The sequence below is a fragment of the Vigna radiata genome, chromosome 5 (genome assembly GCF_000741045.1).
Source record: "Vigna radiata var. radiata cultivar VC1973A chromosome 5, Vradiata_ver6, whole genome shotgun sequence".
In the NCBI taxonomy this organism is placed as follows: domain Eukaryota; kingdom Viridiplantae; phylum Streptophyta; class Magnoliopsida; order Fabales; family Fabaceae; genus Vigna; species Vigna radiata.
Genome location: NC_028355.1, coordinates 21,640,683 through 21,660,526, shown reverse-complemented (window position 1 = coordinate 21,660,526; position 19,844 = coordinate 21,640,683). Strand labels below are relative to the sequence as shown.

At 30.8% G+C, this 19,844-nt stretch overlaps 2 protein-coding genes across 2 annotated transcripts; one reads left to right on the top strand and one right to left on the bottom strand.

Moving 5' to 3' along the window:
• Positions 1 to 4,748: 4,748 nt before the first annotated feature.
• LOC106761145 (uncharacterized acetyltransferase At3g50280-like) lies at positions 4,749 to 6,569 on the bottom strand. The gene has a single exon (XM_014644660.2). It carries the CDS (start codon positions 6,386 to 6,388, stop codon positions 4,997 to 4,999), a length of 1,392 nt encoding a protein of 463 aa, XP_014500146.1. The 5' UTR covers positions 6,389 to 6,569; the 3' UTR covers positions 4,749 to 4,996.
• Positions 6,570 to 10,989: 4,420 nt separating this feature from the next.
• Positions 10,990 to 12,870, top strand: LOC106761338 (uncharacterized acetyltransferase At3g50280-like). Its single transcript, XM_014644878.2, has one exon. It carries the CDS (start codon positions 11,138 to 11,140, stop codon positions 12,557 to 12,559), a length of 1,422 nt encoding a protein of 473 aa, XP_014500364.1. The 5' UTR covers positions 10,990 to 11,137; the 3' UTR covers positions 12,560 to 12,870.
• Positions 12,871 to 19,844: the final 6,974 nt, after the last annotated feature.

Sequence of the window (19,844 nt, the reverse complement as noted above, 5' to 3'; positions counted from 1 at the left end):
AATGCAGTCAAAGATCAGCCTCAAGTTTGTTGCCTTTACTCAGTTTGTTTTCTGCAACAAGAGCTTAAGGTTAAATTTAAATGCAATAGAATTAAATAAATCAAATGGATTATTTATTTGTTTAGAATGCAAAGAGTTAGTTTAATGTATTAGTTATTAAACAATAATAAAAAATAATTGTATTTTAATGATAAAGTTTATGACTTGGAGATAGAAAATTAAATATAAGTCTTATAAGTTGTAGTGTCTAATTGACGTGTAAAATTGTAACAAAACAACAATGGTGAGGGAAAAGTTTTCATTTACTAACAATTCATATTAAGAGTAGCTAGTATGAGTATTTGAGTGCTTGATAAAAAAAAGTGTTTTAGAGCTAGAGAGATAACCAACTTTATAAATAGCGTGTCTTGGAGTAAAAATGTTTTGGAACAGGCCATGACAAGTCTTAATATCAACTAATCGATCTCCAATTGGCCACTCTATTCCAAGTGTTGTTCGTCAAAGTCACTCAGATAATATTAATAAAAATGTACTCTCATAAGTGAGTAGATGATCAAGCGAAAAAACATTAACTTCGATAATAAGTATGTTGTGTATAGCCATAAAAGTTAAATCTTAAACTTTTATTTATAATAGTTGTTATAAACTTTTATTTTTTTTACTGATTTAATTATGATATAATCATATCTTAATCATTATTAAAAGATTGATTTATGATTATTATTTGTGTTAATATGATTTTAATTATATATTATTATTTTATCGGAATATTCGATCCAACATGATTGATTAATGGTCAACCAATAATGATCGATACACAAATAATACACATGATCATTGATAGACTAGAAGTAGGTCGGTCCAAAGTGTGAATACATAATACCGTGATAACATTCTCTGCAATATCATCTCTAACTTCCATAGTTACATTACTGTTACACTAATCATTCAGCTACTGTTGTTGACAATTGCTATACTAAACTGAGTTCGAATTGCCACGCGCTAGTTTTGTTGGGTGTAGCATGTGCATGTATTTGTTTTAACGTGCCTTTTGCTAAATAAACCATTAGAAGATTTTTTTTTTTAATTTTGTTTAATTATTAAAATCTTAAATAACTAATACCATATTATGTTTACATAGTTCATCTACAAAAGCATTAAAATAATACAAATGATCCCATTTTTATTATACGAAAAAGTTTTTTTTTTCTTTTCAATGGAAGAGCCTATAATATATATTTTGTATTCTTCTTCCTTCTTGTTTTTTTGCTTTTAAATCTTGATGGCACGTTTTTATGTTTTTTTTATATATAAAATAGTTGGAATTTTTTTTAAGAAACTTGCTCTCCCCACTCACTGTTATTTCTCAGATGTGAAAGGTTGCATGATCCGTGGACGAAGACGAGGAGAGTGGCTGTACCTATTGGCTTTTATGATAACACAGAATTGGTAATGAATGCTGAAAATGACATCCACTGAGAACATATCAAATTGAAACAAATGATCTTTAAATAAAAACATATTTAGTTCTAATTAAATTTTTCAGTGTACAAACAAATTATCTTTAAATATTTTTTGTGGTAGAAAGATTGGCCATTGCATGAAGAAGAAAGATTGGAGAGGATGGAAGAAGAGCATTAATCCTGAAAGCAATTGGGTACAAAAGTACACATTCCTGGTGAAAGAGAGTTCTGTCCCAATAGCCTCCATATTTATCAGAATCTGTAGCTTTCCACCAGTTAAGCATGACCCATTTTGAATATCTGTCTAAATGAACGAAATAACGACTTTTAAAAATAAAAATTATTCTTCCATTGATCTAAAATTTTTTAAATTCATTTAAAATTATCTTTTTTATTTTTTTATTTTCTTTCTTTTAAAAATATAAATATTTATACTTTTATAACTATTTTACTATATATTATTATGTACTAAATAAATATATAAAAATATGTGAAACTGTCTTTTAAAAAAGATATCTTCTTTGTTTTAAAGATATGTTTTTAAACAATTTATTGAAAGATATCTGTACTTTTGTTTAAATGTGTCTGTTTTTATTATTTTGTAATTTTGTACGTAATTACAATATTCTTCTAGTTTTGTGGAGCTCAATACCCTGAACTCAAGTTTTGCACAATGATCTCAACTTCTCTACTAACTGCAATAAGCTCGATTTGAATTTACTTAAAATACATTTTTACTCACTTTACAATATTTAATTATGTTATAGTTTAAATATTAATAAATAAATTGAGATGTATATATTTTTATAAATATAATTTTTATATCATAATTAAACTGAAATAAATAATCTAAAACAAATATATTAAATAATATAATAAATTTTAATAATAATTTAGAATTATATTAAATAATATAATTTAGAATTATAAAAACTTTTAAGGAAAAAAAAATAATTTTTTGATATAATTATTAGTATAAAGAAATCTTTTTATACTGTTAAAAGAAGTTTTTGTTGTGTACCAGAAATAGGAAACATAAAAGTATTGGATTTTTATGTGAGATTTAAAATAAAAAATCTTTCCTTTTAAACTAATTATGATTATAGTGGCGACTGTTATAAAAAGTTTGAAATAATTTATTATCATTTTAATTATAATGTTGTTCCTCAATTTTCAATAAAAAATTGGGTCAACATCTCAACAATATGGACAATACAATTTTGACATTAATTATAAAAAACAAAGATAAGGTATAAAGCATAACATTTGGAAAAAGTATCCAAGAGCTGCATACATCAAAGAACCAACTTGGGCGTTGCTCCTGTACACAAAATTATCAATGAAAACCTATGATTATAGAACATTTGGGAATGGATTATTTCAAAAAATCTTTCAGAAATTAAAAAGAAAAACAAACATCTTTCCAGAATAACATAAACATTTTCCTACCATCTCCATCATGCACAACTTCTTCATTCAAATCCAAAAATAAGCGTTTTCTTCCAAGACTTCCATAAGAGGATTAACAACTTTCACTCTTTTCTTCCTCAGAGTTTAAAGAGGTTACGTTCTCGACGAGTTGTTTGGCAGGTGGCACGGAAGAAAAATGTTGCGTTTTTGCTGCAGGTCCGCGGTGGAGCTCCAATTTGCTCCAGCGAGGTTGGTAGTTGGTGACACTATTTACACTCACTTTTTATATCGATTATGGAAAATCACACACTATTTTCAAAATTAGGTGATTTTTACTTTAATGAATTCATATGTTTGTATTTGTATTAGGAATAAATTATACAAATTATATGAATGATTATTTTGTATATTTAATTAAGATAAACAAGAAAATACTAAAGAGTTCTGAAGATTAAATAAGAAGTTAAGTCATCACAAGCCCATGGTCATCATGAGTTGATTGAGTCAATGAAGACTTTGTCTCGACTTAAAAATCAAACCAAATCGACTAAGGTTAGATGTCGAGATAATTTAACCCCAAATTAAAAATCGACACAAGTCAACTCGAGCTGAGTTGACTCAAACTAACCAAATTAATTTGGGTCAATAGGTTGAAGGTCGGACCAAGTTGGCCTAGATTAAATGATCAAGATGAGTCGACTCAACATATAGGTCAAAATGAGTCGATTTAAGTCAAAAAATCAAGATGAGTTAGCCTAGATAAAGGTCGAGTCAAGTTGACTTGGGATGAAACTCAAGTTAAGTCTGACTTGGTCGAAAATTGAGTCAAGTTAGTCATGATTGAAGGTTGAGGAGAATCTATTCCAACTGAATATCGAGGCAAGTTAGTTCGAACTAAAGGTCGAGCCAAATTACCTCGAACAAAGATCGAGTCAAACGGGTTTGGACTAAAGAATTAAGATGAGTTGGTCTAGTATGAAGGTCAATATGAGTTGGTCTAGGTCGAGGGTTGAGCTAAGTCAACTAGACTGGAGGTCGAGCAATGTTGACTTGAATTAAAGGTTAAGTCGAGTCACCCTCAGGTGATTAAAGGTTGAGCCTATTCACATGCGGCCATAGATTGAGCCGAGTCATCTCAGATTGAAGGTCATGTTGTTGGCTCCGACCAAAGGTTAAGATGAGTCAGTCCATGTTGAAGATCTTAACAAATTGGCCTGAGTCGAAGGCTTGGACGAGTTGAACCCGATTGAAGGTCGAGACAAGTTGACCTAAGTCAAAGGTCTAGACAAGCTAGTCCTTATCAAATTTCAATGAATTATCCTAAGTCCATAGTTATTCCAAGACGATCCATTCCATAGGTCGAACAGAGTCGACCTAGACCTAGGTAAAACTGAGTTGACGTAAACCTAAATCAAATCAATTTAACTCCAAATTAACTCAAGTGAACTCTGATCGATATTAAAATGAGATGACCTAGAACTAAGTGAAACTAAGTAATCTAGACTCAAATCGACACAAATGGACTTGAATTTAGATCAACTTTAATTAACTTAACTATTGTCTAATTAACCTAAGAGTGAAATATATTAAATTAATTTTATTCTATCTAATCTAAGTGGATACTGTTTAAATTTAATCTAACGAGAAGATTTCAAATCTATTAATTTAGATAAAATGAATTAGATTTTAAATATAATCTATTTTTTTAATCCATATTAGATTTAGAGTGAATTTTGAATAATTTAATCCATGACCACTTTGGAGACGGTGAAAGTTAGGACGGAGAAGTCACAGAAGTAAAAAGGGAGCAGAAACCGCAGGAGTTCACGAGAAATGATTTTTTGCAAGTTGTGCTAAAAACTTCTTCTCGTGACTCTGTTGGATTCTCTCTAGAATTTGGATTCTGTCTGTTTCGGTGCTCTTTCTCTGCCATATCTACGTTGGTTCTATTCATCTCTCCTTTACGATCTTATATCAAGTATTGTTCTATTTACACTTTTATGTTTGGTGAAAACAAGAGATAAATTTAACAGATGTTTTCAATAATAACTTCTCTCTATTAATAAAATTCAATCCATATTACATTAATTAAAAGATGTCCTTGTATCACTACATGTAGCAAACTAGAACAGCAGGGGGTTGAAGTCAGAAACTGCATCCATGAATTCCTTGTCTGATTCCAAGGCACTCATTGTATGTGAGAAAAGGCAAACTTCCAAATCAATGCTTCCTCCTCCTTCACGGCCTGGGTATGATGACACTTTCCCATCAAATTTATTTGCATAGCCACTTCTAGTAGCCACCGCTTTCCCCATTCCAAATTCACTCCCATACATATTGAACCTCGGGGAGCTACCCATCATCACACAATATGGTTCAAAGAAACGACCCATTTGATATATCACAGGAGAATCTAACCACTCTCGGAGATACTGCAACACCACTCTATCGTTGAGGTTTTTAACAGCCACATGCAACTTCCATGCCGCCCATCCTAGATCATTCTCAACCAATTCCCCTGTTGTCGTTTCTGCACTCACTGCATGAAGGCAGTTTCCAAAGTATTCTTCAGGCAGAGGCGGCTCCATTCTTGGTCGAGTGCTTGCGGCTAATCTGCAAGTTGTTTTTTGGTCAGACGGTATGGAGCGCGCACGAGTTATGGACCTCCAAACAAGTGCTGATAATGACTGGAAGGAAGATATTGTTGTGGTATTGGATTCTGAGTTGGCCTTTGCTTTCAGTTTCGCAATAGACTCTGCTGAAAAGCGGAAAAATCTCTCTCTCAGGAGAAGGGGTTTTTCAGATCTCTCTATAAACTCGTCATGATGTTTGAAAGGAAGAGATATCGGTGGTCTACAATTATTTGGAAACCAACGATTGTGAATTGGTTGGCGTGAGATGGGAACATCGTATTCAAGGTTTTCAGATTGAGATTGTGCTTGAAAGATCTGAGACCATGAATTGAAGAAATCCCAATAAGAAGTTCCATCGCCAATAACATGGTTCATGGAACAACCTATGAAAACACCGTCCACAAGTTCAGTGACTTGGATAGACAGCAGCGGCATGGAGTGACCGTCATGGTTAACTGCTTTGTGGTGGTCAAAGAATGATTGAACAAGTGGTGGGACATCAAGGGGGGAGAGGATATCAGCTATAGTGATATCCAGAGTTGCATGAATGAATCTAGCTCCATCACCGCTGTTGCAATCAACAGAAACAATATAAGAGGGAGGGTTTTGGGTTTTGTGAGTGACAAGGCGACCGGACAATGGATAGAAATGGGAGAGGGTGAGAGAAAGAGAGTGCTTGAGCTTCTCCAACAGATTTTGTATGAAATCGTTTTGATGAAGCAGGATTGCAGGCTTCTTGAAGAGTAGACCCTTCTGAATATAGTGCACAGACAACATGGCAATATCCCAAGGTGTTAAATTACAGATTTGATGGGAGAAGTGGTTGGAGCGGTGAGGCTTCACAAAACACTCCGAAATGCGTCGTAGGACAGGAGTACCCATTCTGCAGATACTCGCACACGGTCAAGATTGGTGTTGCAGATATCTCCAAGATCAAGTTTTTGCCTCATTTCAAAATAGAGGGATCTTTTAGGGTGTGTTCACTTGAGGGTGATAGGAGGTGATTGGGGGAGAGTGATTGAGTGAATTTGAGGGTAATTTTTTTTGCTGTTTATTTGGGTGAATTTGGAGGTAAACGAAAGTGAATTTTGAAATAAATTTTTTTAATCTGTCATATAAACTAAATCCTTCACCAATTCTCACAATTTTTTTTTTCAAAATTCACTCTCGTTTACCACCAAATTCACTCAAATAAACAGCAAAAAAAAATTATCCTCAAATCCATTCAATCACTCTCCCCCAATCACCTCCTGTCACCCTCAAGTGAACACACCCTTACAGACAACCCTTTCACCTATTAAAAGATATTTTTATAATTAAAAATGAATCTAAAAACAATTTAGCCGTCGTCTAACATAATCTTTATATTCCCACGGGAGGCATTTGAATGATTGACTTAATTTTTTTACCATAAATAATTTAAATATTAAAGTCTTGCTGCAGTCCTTAAATTTATTTTCATTATTTTAATTATCTGGATCATAAGAAATCATAATAGATTTCAATTATAATTTTTTTATTTTTAAATTAAAGAATTAATATTGAAAATAAATAATTAGAGTTATAGATTCAACTTAAATTTAAACAGTTTGTATTTTCTTTAGATTTTTACATAATGTTTCGTTGTCATGTCAACCATTGTCTCCACGCTACTGACATCATTTAATTAGTATGAAAATATCTCAAATTATATAATTTTTAATTGGGATAATGATATTTAGACAACATTTTTTTGACAATATTTGAACATTGATTACGTGTCAAACTGTGATTGGTCAAAAATTACTCTACTATCAATACTAATAATCATAAACATTATTGTGGAATAATTTTTGACCAATCACAGATTGACACGTAATCAATGTTCAAATGTTGTCAAAAAAATATTGTCTAAATATCATAATCCTTTTAATTATTACGATATTTTGAATTACTTGCGAATTTTAACATATTTACCTTCATAAGCGAGAAAACTTCTTTTATATTGATTTTAAAATATAAAATGATATTTACCTTATTTATTAAGTTCATTATAATTTTTTCGTGTGTTTTTATTCAAATAGTAAGAGAATAATACAAATTTAATAAATTAAAAAAAAAACTTAATTAGTAATTTATTTTGTTATATTTAATTTGATTTTTTTTATTTTTTAATTAAGTGGTATAAACATTAATATTTTATCTTTGTAAATGATGTATATGTTCGAGTAATTTTTATTATTATCTTATGTGTTAGTATCACGTTTATTAATATTGTATAAAAATAATTTTTATTTGATAATTTAACTTTATAAAAAATAGTAAATAATATAAATATTCTGAACAAAAATTTCATATCATACGCATGATTTTACGATTAAATATTTTATATCCTTGTTCGGATAAGAATCAGATTTAGTAAATTGTAAACTAGATTTAAGATTATTATGTTAAAAATATTGTTTACATATTATATCATAAGTATTATTCGAAACTCCATACTATATGTAACTCTATATATCTGATAATAGGTTGTTTTGGCTTAATTACGGAGCTGAAGAGACGGTTAGACTTTGGGAACAAGTTACGTTTTTGGGGAAAGGAGGAGTGTGTTTTGAGAAAGATAAAGGAGTTGGAAGAAAGAGATACTAAGTTGAAGAAACAGGAGGTACTTGAAGGAATTAATAAATAAGGAAAACGCTGGAATGTTATGTTCATAAGAAACATAAGTATGTTAGAAGTGAATTTTAAGGTTAATTCAATTTCATAAAACTAATTTGTAAGGTAGAGTCTGGATTCTACTTATATATTAAAAATTAATCTATTTTTAGTCGATGTGGAATTTATAATACAGATAGACTGGGTAGATAGAATCCTAATATCCCATGAGTGGTTGGAGAAATGGCCTGGTTGTAAACAACATATTCAACATAGATAACTATCAGACCATTGTGCTTTAGTGCTAAAAGCTACAATAGTTGACTGGGGACCAAAGCCTTTTAGTACATTGGATGTTTGGATCAATGTTAAAGGTTTTAATAGCGAAATCAAAAGGATGTGGAACCCATACACAATAAAGCCAAATCGTATGGTGTCTCTGAAAGAGAAGATAAGAAATATGAAAAATGATTTTGCTTAGTCAATTTAGACTGTTGAATATAAAATGGATTAAATTTTGAAACAAAAATCAAGAGCTAGACGGGTAGAATAAGGGGATACAAACTCTAGGTATTTTCAATCCTTGATTAGATGGAGACAAAATTAAAGAGGTGAAAGTACAAGGCAAGTGGTGTGATGATCTAACTAAAGGTGGTAAAAGGAATGGTTAAACAATTTTTTGAAAATTGCGGAGGGAGACATTGATATAAAGCTTGGAAATATTGAATTTCAAACACTAAAAGGTGAATGTGATGTTGATTCGAGGGTTTTGAGGAAACAAAAATTAACGATGTTGTGTAAGTACAAAGATTCCAAAAAAAGATAATCCTTTAGATTAGATGAATGTAGACCAACATTTTTTATAGTTGTCTGTAAGTACAAAGACCCCAAAAAAGATAATCTATTGGATTAGATGAATATACAACCAACATCTTTGGTAGTTGCGTGTATAAATGGTGGTTTGAAAGAGAGTTATTTTTGTGTTTTAATTGATGGTGCTCAGTAGTGTAAATATACTGCTAAGTGTTGCCAACATAAAAAAAATAACTTATTTAAACATGTTTCACACGAGGTTTTGAAAATTCTCTTATCTTCATATTTCATTTTGTACTCGGAGCGATTAGGAGAGATCCTTAAAGGTTGTTTGGTTTGTCGGTAAGTTCCCTCCTTTTCCTTGGGCTTTAATATTCATCAATAGTGTTTTTCCCCTTTTAGGGTTGATGAAAGAGAGATTCTACGAATTGGAGGTGTTGATACGAAGAGAATGTGCAATTAGAGCATGGAGCAAGGTTCACGTGTAGTTTACAACAAAATATATACCAGCAAGCATACTGGGTAATGTTGTATCCATAGGAATTTGGCAAAAAGAAACACCATGTTTTAACTATTTAACTATTTTGATCCTTTGTAAAATAGTTTATGTGAAAAAAAAAGTTTATATTGGTGAAAATGTTGTAAAATAAGTTGGAAATGTGTTTAAGTTAATAAATTAATGACTTTTAAATGGTTGAAACATGTTGAAAAAACTCGACAGAATAACCAACTAAAATGAAAAACTCGCTAAGACAACCAAGTAGAGTGGAGAACTCGATTAAACAGTCGATAAGAGTAGACAATTCTGCAACACAATTAAGTAGAATGGATAACTTAACAATATTATCGAGTAGTAAGGATAATTCGGCAAGATAACTAAGTAACATAAATAAACTAATTATACAACTGAGTAAGTAAAAGGAAGACAATAAAAGTGAATAATCCACTTAAAAACATGTAAACCCAAATATTTATTATGCTAATATAAAATTTTAAAACAGTATACCATAATCTCAACCTAATTATAATTTTTAAAATTTCATATAATTCTTTTAACTAATTATTTTGTAAAACTTAATCAGATAATATCAATATTATTTATTATATACAGAATTAAAATTATTGTCATATTACACAGATTAAACATTTACAACAATAACATAATTTTTAACTCTCGCTAAAAAAATTAAATACCAAATGAAATTAAATGTCAAACATCTATCAATTACCTTATCATTTTTTATAATATCTATCGTAACCTTTTCATTACATTTCATTAAATAATAATTTCACTATTTTATTAAATTTTCATATGTAAATTATGATTTTTTTTTTCATATAAATTTTTTAAATTGAATATTTTGTAAAATCAATTAACAGCATTATACTATGATATAAATTGTATATCAATTTCATATATTATATTTAAAATATAAGCTATTGTCATATCACTTAAAATACCTACTTAAATATTTTATTGATAACAACTCAAACAAATAAAATAAAGGAAAATGATATTTTAACACAATTTTTTGATACCATTTTGACACTACACACGTGTCAAAATGTGATTGGACGATTTCAAATTAAAAAAGGAAAATGATATTTTGACACCAATTTTTGACACTATTTTGACACTGCACACGTATCAAAATGTGATTGGACAATTTCAAATTAAAAAAGCTGAAACAAGGACATATTTGGAAGAAAAAAATCAAAGATTTTTTTTAATTTGAAATCGTCCAACCACATTTTGACACGTGTACAGTGTCAAAATGGTGTCAAAAAATTGGTGTCAAAATGTTATTTTCCATTAAAAAAACAAACTTTGGCTTTTTTCTTCCAAATATATCCTGTCTCAACTTTTTTAATTTGAAATCCTCCAATCACATTTTGACACGTGTACAGTGTCAAAATGGTGTAAAAAAATAATGTTGAAATATCATTTTCCTAAAATAAAATAAAGAAAATGATATTTTAACATCATTTTTTGACACCATCTTGACACTGCACACGTATCAAAATGTGGTTGGACGATTTCAAATTAAAAGAACAAACTTTGATCACAGGTGTCAATGTTAAAATAGTGTCGAAAAATGATGTTAAAATATCATTTTCCATAAAATAAATAACCCGTGGGTGGACACGGGTGGCACGGTCCCATCTATAAGAGAGTATAGTATGTCATGTTTCAGAACTCAGCAAAAGAAAGAGAAAGAGTCGAAAATGAGTACCCCCGCCATTCGACGCATTTCAGAATGCTTTGTGAAGCCTCGATCCTCCAACAAAATCTGCAATTTAGCTCATTGGGATATTGCTATGTTGTATACAAACTATATGAAGGGGTGTCTTCTCTTCAAGAAACCTGCGACCCTTATTCATGAACATAATTTCAAACAAAATCTGTTGGAGAAGCTAAAAACCTCTCTTTCTCTTACCCTCTCCCATTTTTATCCTTTGTCTGGTCGCCTTCTCACCCACAAAACCCAAAACCCTCCCTCTTATACTGTTTCTATTCATTGCAACAACAGTGATGGAGCTAGATTCATTCATGCAACTCTGGATATCACTATAGCTGATATTCTCTCCCCCCGTGACGTCCCACCCATTGTTCAATCATTCTTTGACCACCCCAAACCACTCAACCATGACCATCACACCATGCCGCTGTTGTCCATCCAAGTCACTGAACTAGTGGACGGTGTTAGCATAGGTTGTTCCATGAATCACGCTGTTGCTGATGGCATTTCGTATTGGAATTTCTTCAATACGTGGTCTCAGATCTTTCAAGCACAATCTCAATCTGAAAACCATGCATACGATGTTCCCATCTCACGCCAACCCATTCACGATCGTTGGTTTCCAAATAATTGTAGACCACCGATCTCTCTTCCTTACAAAGAGCATGACGAGTTTATAGAGAGATCTGAAAAACCCCTCATGAGGTGTAGAATTTTCCAATTTTCAGCAGAGTCTATTGCGAAACTGAAAGCAAAGGCCAACTCAGAATCCAATACCACAGTAATCTCTTCCTTCCAGTCATTATCAGCACTGGTTTGGAGATCCATAACTCGTGCGCGCTCCCCACCTTCTGACCAGAAAACAACTTTCAGATTAGCCGCAGACTGTCGATCAAGAATGAAGCCGCCTTTGGCAGAAGAATACTTTGGAAACTGCCTTCATGTAGTGAGTGCAGAAGCGACAACAAAGGAATTACTTAAGAATGGTATAGGATGGGCAGCACGGAAGTTGCATGTGGCTGTTACAGACCTTAACGATAGAGTGGTGCTAGAATCTATGGAAGGGTGGTTAAATTCTCCTTTCACAATTCAAATGGGTCGTTTCATTGACCCGTACAGCTTGTTGGTGGTTGGTTCGCCGAGGTTCAATATGTATGGATGTGAATTTGGAATGGGGAAAGCGGTGGCTTCTAGAAGTGGTTCTGCAAACAAACTTGATGGGAAGGTGTTGTCATACCCAGGGCGTGAAGGAGGAGGAAGCATTGATTTGGACATTTGCCTTTTGCCACACACAATGAGTGCTTTGGAATCAGACGAAGAGTTCATGAATGCAGTTACTGAGTTTGATCCCCTTTTGTTCTAGTTTCCGAAGAAGAAAAGAGAGCCATGCTGAAGGAGAGAAATAGAGAGTTTGTGTGAGAGAGATATACCATCCATACATTATCTTAACCTTTTCTTTTCATAGTCACATGTAGAGAGAGATATAATGTAGGCCATGAGGTGTTCTTCCTACACCTCCCAAATATCGGGTTAGTCGGTTACTCCCAATTGTTAGTCAGTTACTTCCTTTCTTCTCCACTCGATACTCTCTGTGTGCATTCTAGTCCAGTGTGGTCCCGGTAATAGGTGGTTCTGTTGTCTTGTGGAGTTGTTCGTTGAGAGGCTGACATTAAAGTAATATTTAGGTTTTGAAATTTTAACCGCACTAAAATGTTTTCATTTATGATTTAAAATTTAAAATTAAGTATTCTTTTAAAAAGAAAACATTTTGTGAATCAAACAAACAAAACTTATTTCAGGATTTATTAAAAATATTTTAAATTCCATGCTGCCAGACCATTCTCAAGCAATTCCCTCTCGTCGTTGTTCCTGCATTTAGTCTATGAATTCAGTTTCCAAAGTACTTCTCAGCCAATGCCACTTGTTCGTTAATAACTTCCAACTTCTTTTCTGATCACACACCAAGCGTCAATGTTTTGTGTTGTGTTTCCAAAGGCTACCAAAAGTCGAAAATTTATTATCACTCTCCTATCATCCTATAAATACCAAATTATTCTGTACATTTTGAAATGCTGACAAAAATCATTCTTAGCACCGCGCTGTCAAAAATAAAATTACAAGCTAGAATTATATATATTATCATGAAAACAATACTAATTATTTGTAATATTGTAAATAATGATAACTATGGAAAATTTTCTTTTTAATAATTTTATAATTTTTCTTATAATTACAAAATGTGTAATATTCTATTTTTAGAAATTTATAACTGATAAAATTAAGACATTATAAAATGATAAACCAAAACATTGTCTAAAAAACTTATATATATATATATATATATATATATATATATATATATATATATATATATATATATATATATATATATATGTTTACTAATTTTTTTTGGTTATATAAAAAACATTAAGGTCATTTTAATAATTTAAAAATTTAATTTAAAATAAAAAATAAATAAAATATGTATGAATAGTTATCATCTTTTATTTTATTTTTTATTTTAAAAAATAATTACCTTTTATTTTATTTTATTTTTTTTATTTTAAAAAATAACTATCTCTTAAAAAATATATAATAAAAATAATAATTACACAATAGATAACTATCTTTTATTTTTTATTTTAAATTAAATTTTAAAATTATTAAAATACCTTTAGATTTAAAGTTAATTTTATTTTTAATAGGAAATTTTTTATAACCTGATATGTATCTAATAAGAAAAAGTCCTATAAATTAATAAATCATATATATATATATATATATATATATATATATATATATATATATATATATTTAATACAGTTACCTCTAAAAGTTAATAACTGTAAAAATAAAATTATATAAATAACTAAGATGACTTATAGTTTTAGACAATTTTAGCATGATATTTTTAGTAAAAAATAATAAGGTCATTTGTATTGTTTATGTTCGATTTTATTTTTTTAGGGTTACACTTTTCACTTGCGTATCATATAGTCCAATTATGCATATATATTATTGGTTTTTAAAAATAAGTTTAAATAACAACACTACGACTTTGTCATGCTACACCCAAAGAAAGGTTTGAAATCATGAAAAATAATAAGAATAAGAACGTTGAAATATTCTGGATGATAAAAATGTGATAGAAGAAAATTTTTAAATTACAAAGAAAATATGCTTTTTGTTGGTGATTACATGAATAGTTGATATTATTGACGATCATAATCTGTGGGTAATGTATAAAATCCATCGATAATTGTATTTTATTGATGGTTTACTGACAGGTAAAAGATTATTGGTAAAAATGTTGCCGGTAAATCTTATAGACGGACTTCTCATCCTTCGGTAATTACCGAAGACTTTTGACTGTCAATAATTATCGAAAGAAAAATTCATCGATAATTATCGAAGAAAAAGTTCGTCGATAATTACCGAAGGCTTTTGGTCGTCGGTAAATATCATGACCGGGTTCATCTTCTTCCCTCATTTTTTTTTTCGTTTTCATGAACTCTGCCACCAAAAAAGCATCACGCCAATAACCAACTCATTTCCAAACAATCAAACAACAAATTTATTTTCGATAGTTAAAATCATAGGGAATCATGGAGAGTTTCTCTGTAATTCTCAAATCTGTAAAAGAAAGAAGATGTTATTAGGACCGGTGATGTTCCTAATCGCACAGATCAACTCTACAACGGCTCGTAGGAAAAGTTATGATTGTCAAAAAGGTTGAAAAGCAAATAGTGGTGTGTTACAACAGTGGCAAGCCCGCGATGGTGGAGAGGAACAATGATGAGACTACAAGATGGTAAGAAAAAATGAGAAGAAGAAATGAGTAGCGGTGGCAAGAAGTTCCAAAGACCAAACATTGGAGGGTGGCACTGCTAGTGGGAAGAAGTATGATACTCAGATCGTAAGGAAAAATGAGAAGGAGAAATGAGCATGATGTTTGCCACATATATTGGCACTGGAGGCAAAATTTGGGTGGAAAAATTCCTGCTCTTTTTACCAACGGACATGAGCCTTTGGTAAATCTGCCGGTAAAGTCGGTAGTTGAAATAATGGGTGGGAAAATTCTTGCTCTTTTTATCGACGGTCATAAGCCTTCAGTAAATTTGTCGGTAAATGACATACATTTTACCGACGGACATGAGCCTTTAGTAAATCCTTCGATAAGTGACATACACATTACTGACGGTCAAGAATCATCGGCAAATTCGTCGATAATATGTATGTCACTTACCGACAGATTTACCGAAAACTTTTGACTGTCGATTAAAAAAATAAAAATTCATCGATAAATCCGTCGATAATGAAAATTTACCAACAGATATATATCCATCGGTAATATTAATAATTTTTGTAATTACATATATGTCCAAACAACATGATCTCTTGTAATAGAATACAAATTCATATAAGAAGGAAAGAATTAATTTTTCAATAAATAGTAATAACTTTTTACAATTATATATATATATATATATATATATATATATATATATATATATATATATATATATATATATATTTGATTAACTCAATGATAATGAATAAGAGAGAAATATAATTATTCCTATTTAATAGACATACTAAATAGTATTCTCTATCAAGATGTATTAGGTCGTTTCGTTTATAACATCCAAACCTATTTTTATTGGAAAAATATTCACAAATTATAATTAATAAAAGTAATTTGGTATCATGGTTCCTGTTCATTTTAGTATTTTTCAATGAATATTCACTCAGTAATTACTCATACTCACTACTACATTCATTAAAGATCTAGACTCTCTTACTGACTTTAGCATTGGAAAGTCTTTTGGAAGTGGATCTCTCCCTTGAGTAGATTCACACTCAAGATCCTGATAAGATCAACTACCAAATTGAAAAAAGAAAAATTGTGATCGAAAAGATTGGTGCATGAAATGACAATCATATTATTACATTTCCGACATATTATTTTGTCTGATAATCTTTTAATTCATACTTGAAATGTATGTAACTCGAAGTGAAAATGATGTATTAAACATCTTAGAGACAAAAAGATTTCATACTATATAAGTGAATGCAAATTTCACTTTATAAGTTAATTTGTGAGATAATTAAACTTTAAATTCACTTCTTAATATATATCAAAATATTCTTTTATTATAATTATTTTAATAATTTAAATTTAATATTTGTAATAATACTTAATGTGTAATCTACATTTCGAAAAAGTTACATTAAAAGAATAATATATATATATAATTATTTTATTGTTTTAAGTTAGATCAAAACTCTATTTAAATATTTTTATTATACTATTTATTTTTGTGATTTAATATTTATTTCTAGCGAGGTTTATGTCGCATTCTGTTTCATTCGCTATCGACCGCTATTGGACTACGCATTAATTATATTTTCACGCTCGATATGTCTATACCTCGGTGTGAAAGAGGTGTGTTGGAAGTCTCAAATCGACTAGAAATAAGACCAATTTATAATATATAAGTGGGCTGCAAACCTTACCTTACAATCCGATTTTGTGGAGTTGAGTTAAGCTTAAAGTCCATTTCTTAATATGGTATTAGAGCGTTAGAGATGCTTCTATCCGCTATCGGACCACCCATTAATTCTAAAACACCCTTGCTGAGAGAGAGAGAGATTTTTCCACTTTTCAGCAGAATCAATTGCCAAACTGAAAGCAAAGGCCAAATCATAATCTAATCTCTGCCCTCCAGTCATTATCAGCACTTGTTTGGAGATCCATAACTCGTGCGCGCTCCCCACCGTATGACCAGAAAACAACTTTTAGATTAGCCGCAAACAGTCGATCAAGAATGAAGCCGCCTGTGGCAGAAGAATACTTTGGAAACTGCCTTCATTTAGTGAGTGCAGAAGCGACAACAAAGGAATTACTTGAGAATGGTATAGGATGGGCAGCATGGAAGTTGCATGTGGCTGTTACAGAACTTAATGATAGAGTGGTGCTAAAATTTCTGGAAGGGTGGTTAGATTCTCCTTTCATAATTCAAATGCGTCGTTACTTTGGACAGTACAGCTTGGTGATGGGTAGTTCGCCCAGGTTCAATATGTATGGATGTGAATTTGGAATGGGGAAAGCGGTGGCTGCTAGAAGTGGTTCTGCAAACAAACTAGATGGGAAGGTGTCTTCATACCCAGGGCGTGAAGGAGGAGGAAGCATTGATTTGGAGATTTGCCTTTCGCCACACACAATGAGTGCTTTGGAATCAGACGAGGAGTTCATGAATGCAGTTACTGAGTTTGATCCCCTTTTGTTCTAGTTTCCTAATACGCCTATTATTATGTTCACCACCTTCACTTTTAGGGTTCATGAGTGTCCTAGTAGTATTAGGGTTCATGCAATATCCGGGTATCATTTTTAGTAAATTGTTGATTGAGTCTGATCTTCCAAAGTTGAAGAAGTACTGTGTAAAGCTTTAACTCCAGGAATTTCTTCAAATTTGCCATTTCAAAGTATTCATTCTCCACTTAATTAATTTTCATTCACGATAAGATGAATAACTGACGCTCAAAGCTAGTGGAATATTGAATGTAATTAAAAAAAAATATTATTTATTTTTTATAGTTGCGCTGGTTATAATATAATTTATTACGTATAGACTTGAAAATGGATTCATTGACCCATTTATCTCCTTTAATTTAATTAGTGTTTCGTTATATTTTTGCTAAGTTACATAGTAATAAATATGTCAATAATTTTTATAAACTGAGGGTAATCGATCAGACCAATTAGTGATAGTCACACTGTGAACTAACTTGTTTAGATGTAAAAAATTTTATTTAGTTGTGTTTTATATTTGGTCCTAAAATAAGATCAATACTAATGTGATTCAGAAATACTCAATCATATATAATAGAAAATTGTACAGTTAATACTAAAGCATATTTAATCTAAGCTCAAGGGACTCAAGCTTGTGAAATCTATTGTATAAAGACTCAATTTCAATTATATCATCTAGTTAAACTTCACTCTATTAGTAGTTAAGTGATGTGTTGTTAATGTTATTTAATTAGTAAGTCTTGTCATTAAAACATTTAAATTATTTTTGTTAATAAAAATATTTGAATAATAATATTAAAGAAATATATATGATGATAAATACTGTGAATTTATATAATAAATATAAATTGTTCATATAGCAATCCCACATCAAGTTAAATAAGAGTGACGATAAAGAAAACAAACACTATAATTTAACCTGAAGTTTTCATACTCCTTGATTAAAAACATGTATAAAATTTAATCTTTATCCTAATTATTTATATTTGAAGAAACTTATAATTGGGTAAAGAAAAGTATTCCAGTGTTACTTATATAATAGTATGATTTATCATTTATAATTAAAATACTCTATTGCTATTTTATAGTATTTACTGGGAAGACAGTGAAATCCTTTTATAAATATTAAATCTTGTTTAATAGATTATTTTTCATAAAACTTAGAAATACCAACATCTATACCAACTTTTTTATAAACCCGTTAACGTGTATGTTCTTAATATATAATATATGACATAGCTATTAACATTTGTTATATTGTTAAGAAAAATACATTTATTTTTTGTTCTATATATATACTCTTAATTATATGTTTTGAAATGATTTTTACATTCTATCACCAACGTGTGCTTTTAAGTAGGGTTTATATGAGTAGGATTTTCCTCATGAAAGTTTCGTCACGAGTAGATTTTTCCTAACCCTTTGATCATTCTCCAATACCTTTCCTAATCCAAAGGAATGTTTCCCAGGATATCTCTAATAAAAGGTTTAATTCTGATGTATTATTTCAAAGAGTAGAGTACCATATATATACATATATAATTCTTCATCTATTAAAGAAATGACAGGTGCACAAATCTGCACAAATTAAAATAATATCTAAATTATAACTAACACAATATTTGATTGCCTAATATCCTTTAATAGAATATTTAGCATATCTTAACACCCCCGCTCAAGTTGGTGCATGGATATCACACATTCCCAACTTGAATAGAGACTCATCATACAATCTTCTTGACACTCCTTTGGTGAGAACATCAGCCAACTGTAACTCTGATCTTATAAAAGGAAAGGAAATTATTTCAGCTTCAATATTCTCTTTGATGAAATGTCTATCAATCTCCACATGCTTTGTTCTATCATGTTGAACAGGATTATGAGCAATTGCAATAGCCGAAGTATTGTCACAGTACAAACTCATAGCTTCATTCGGTTTAAATCCCAAATCTGATAACACATTTTTAATCCACAGAAGTTCACATACACCTAGTGCCATGCCTCTGAATTATGCTTCAGTACTAGATCTTGCTACTACAGGTTGTTTTTTACTCCTCCAAGTTACAAGATTCCCTCCTACAAAAGTAAAGTATCCAGAGGTAGATCTTCTATCATCTTTTGAACCTGCCCAATCTGTGTCAGTGTACCCTTCTACCTTTAAGTTTCCATTATTTGANAACAAAATTNNTTTTCCAGGAGCANACTTCAAATATCTCAAAATTCTTTCAACAGCATCCATATGAAGCTTTCGTGGGTCATGCATAAATTGGCTAACAACATTCACTGCATAGGTGATATCTGGACGTGTATGGCACAAATAAATTAATTTTCCTAC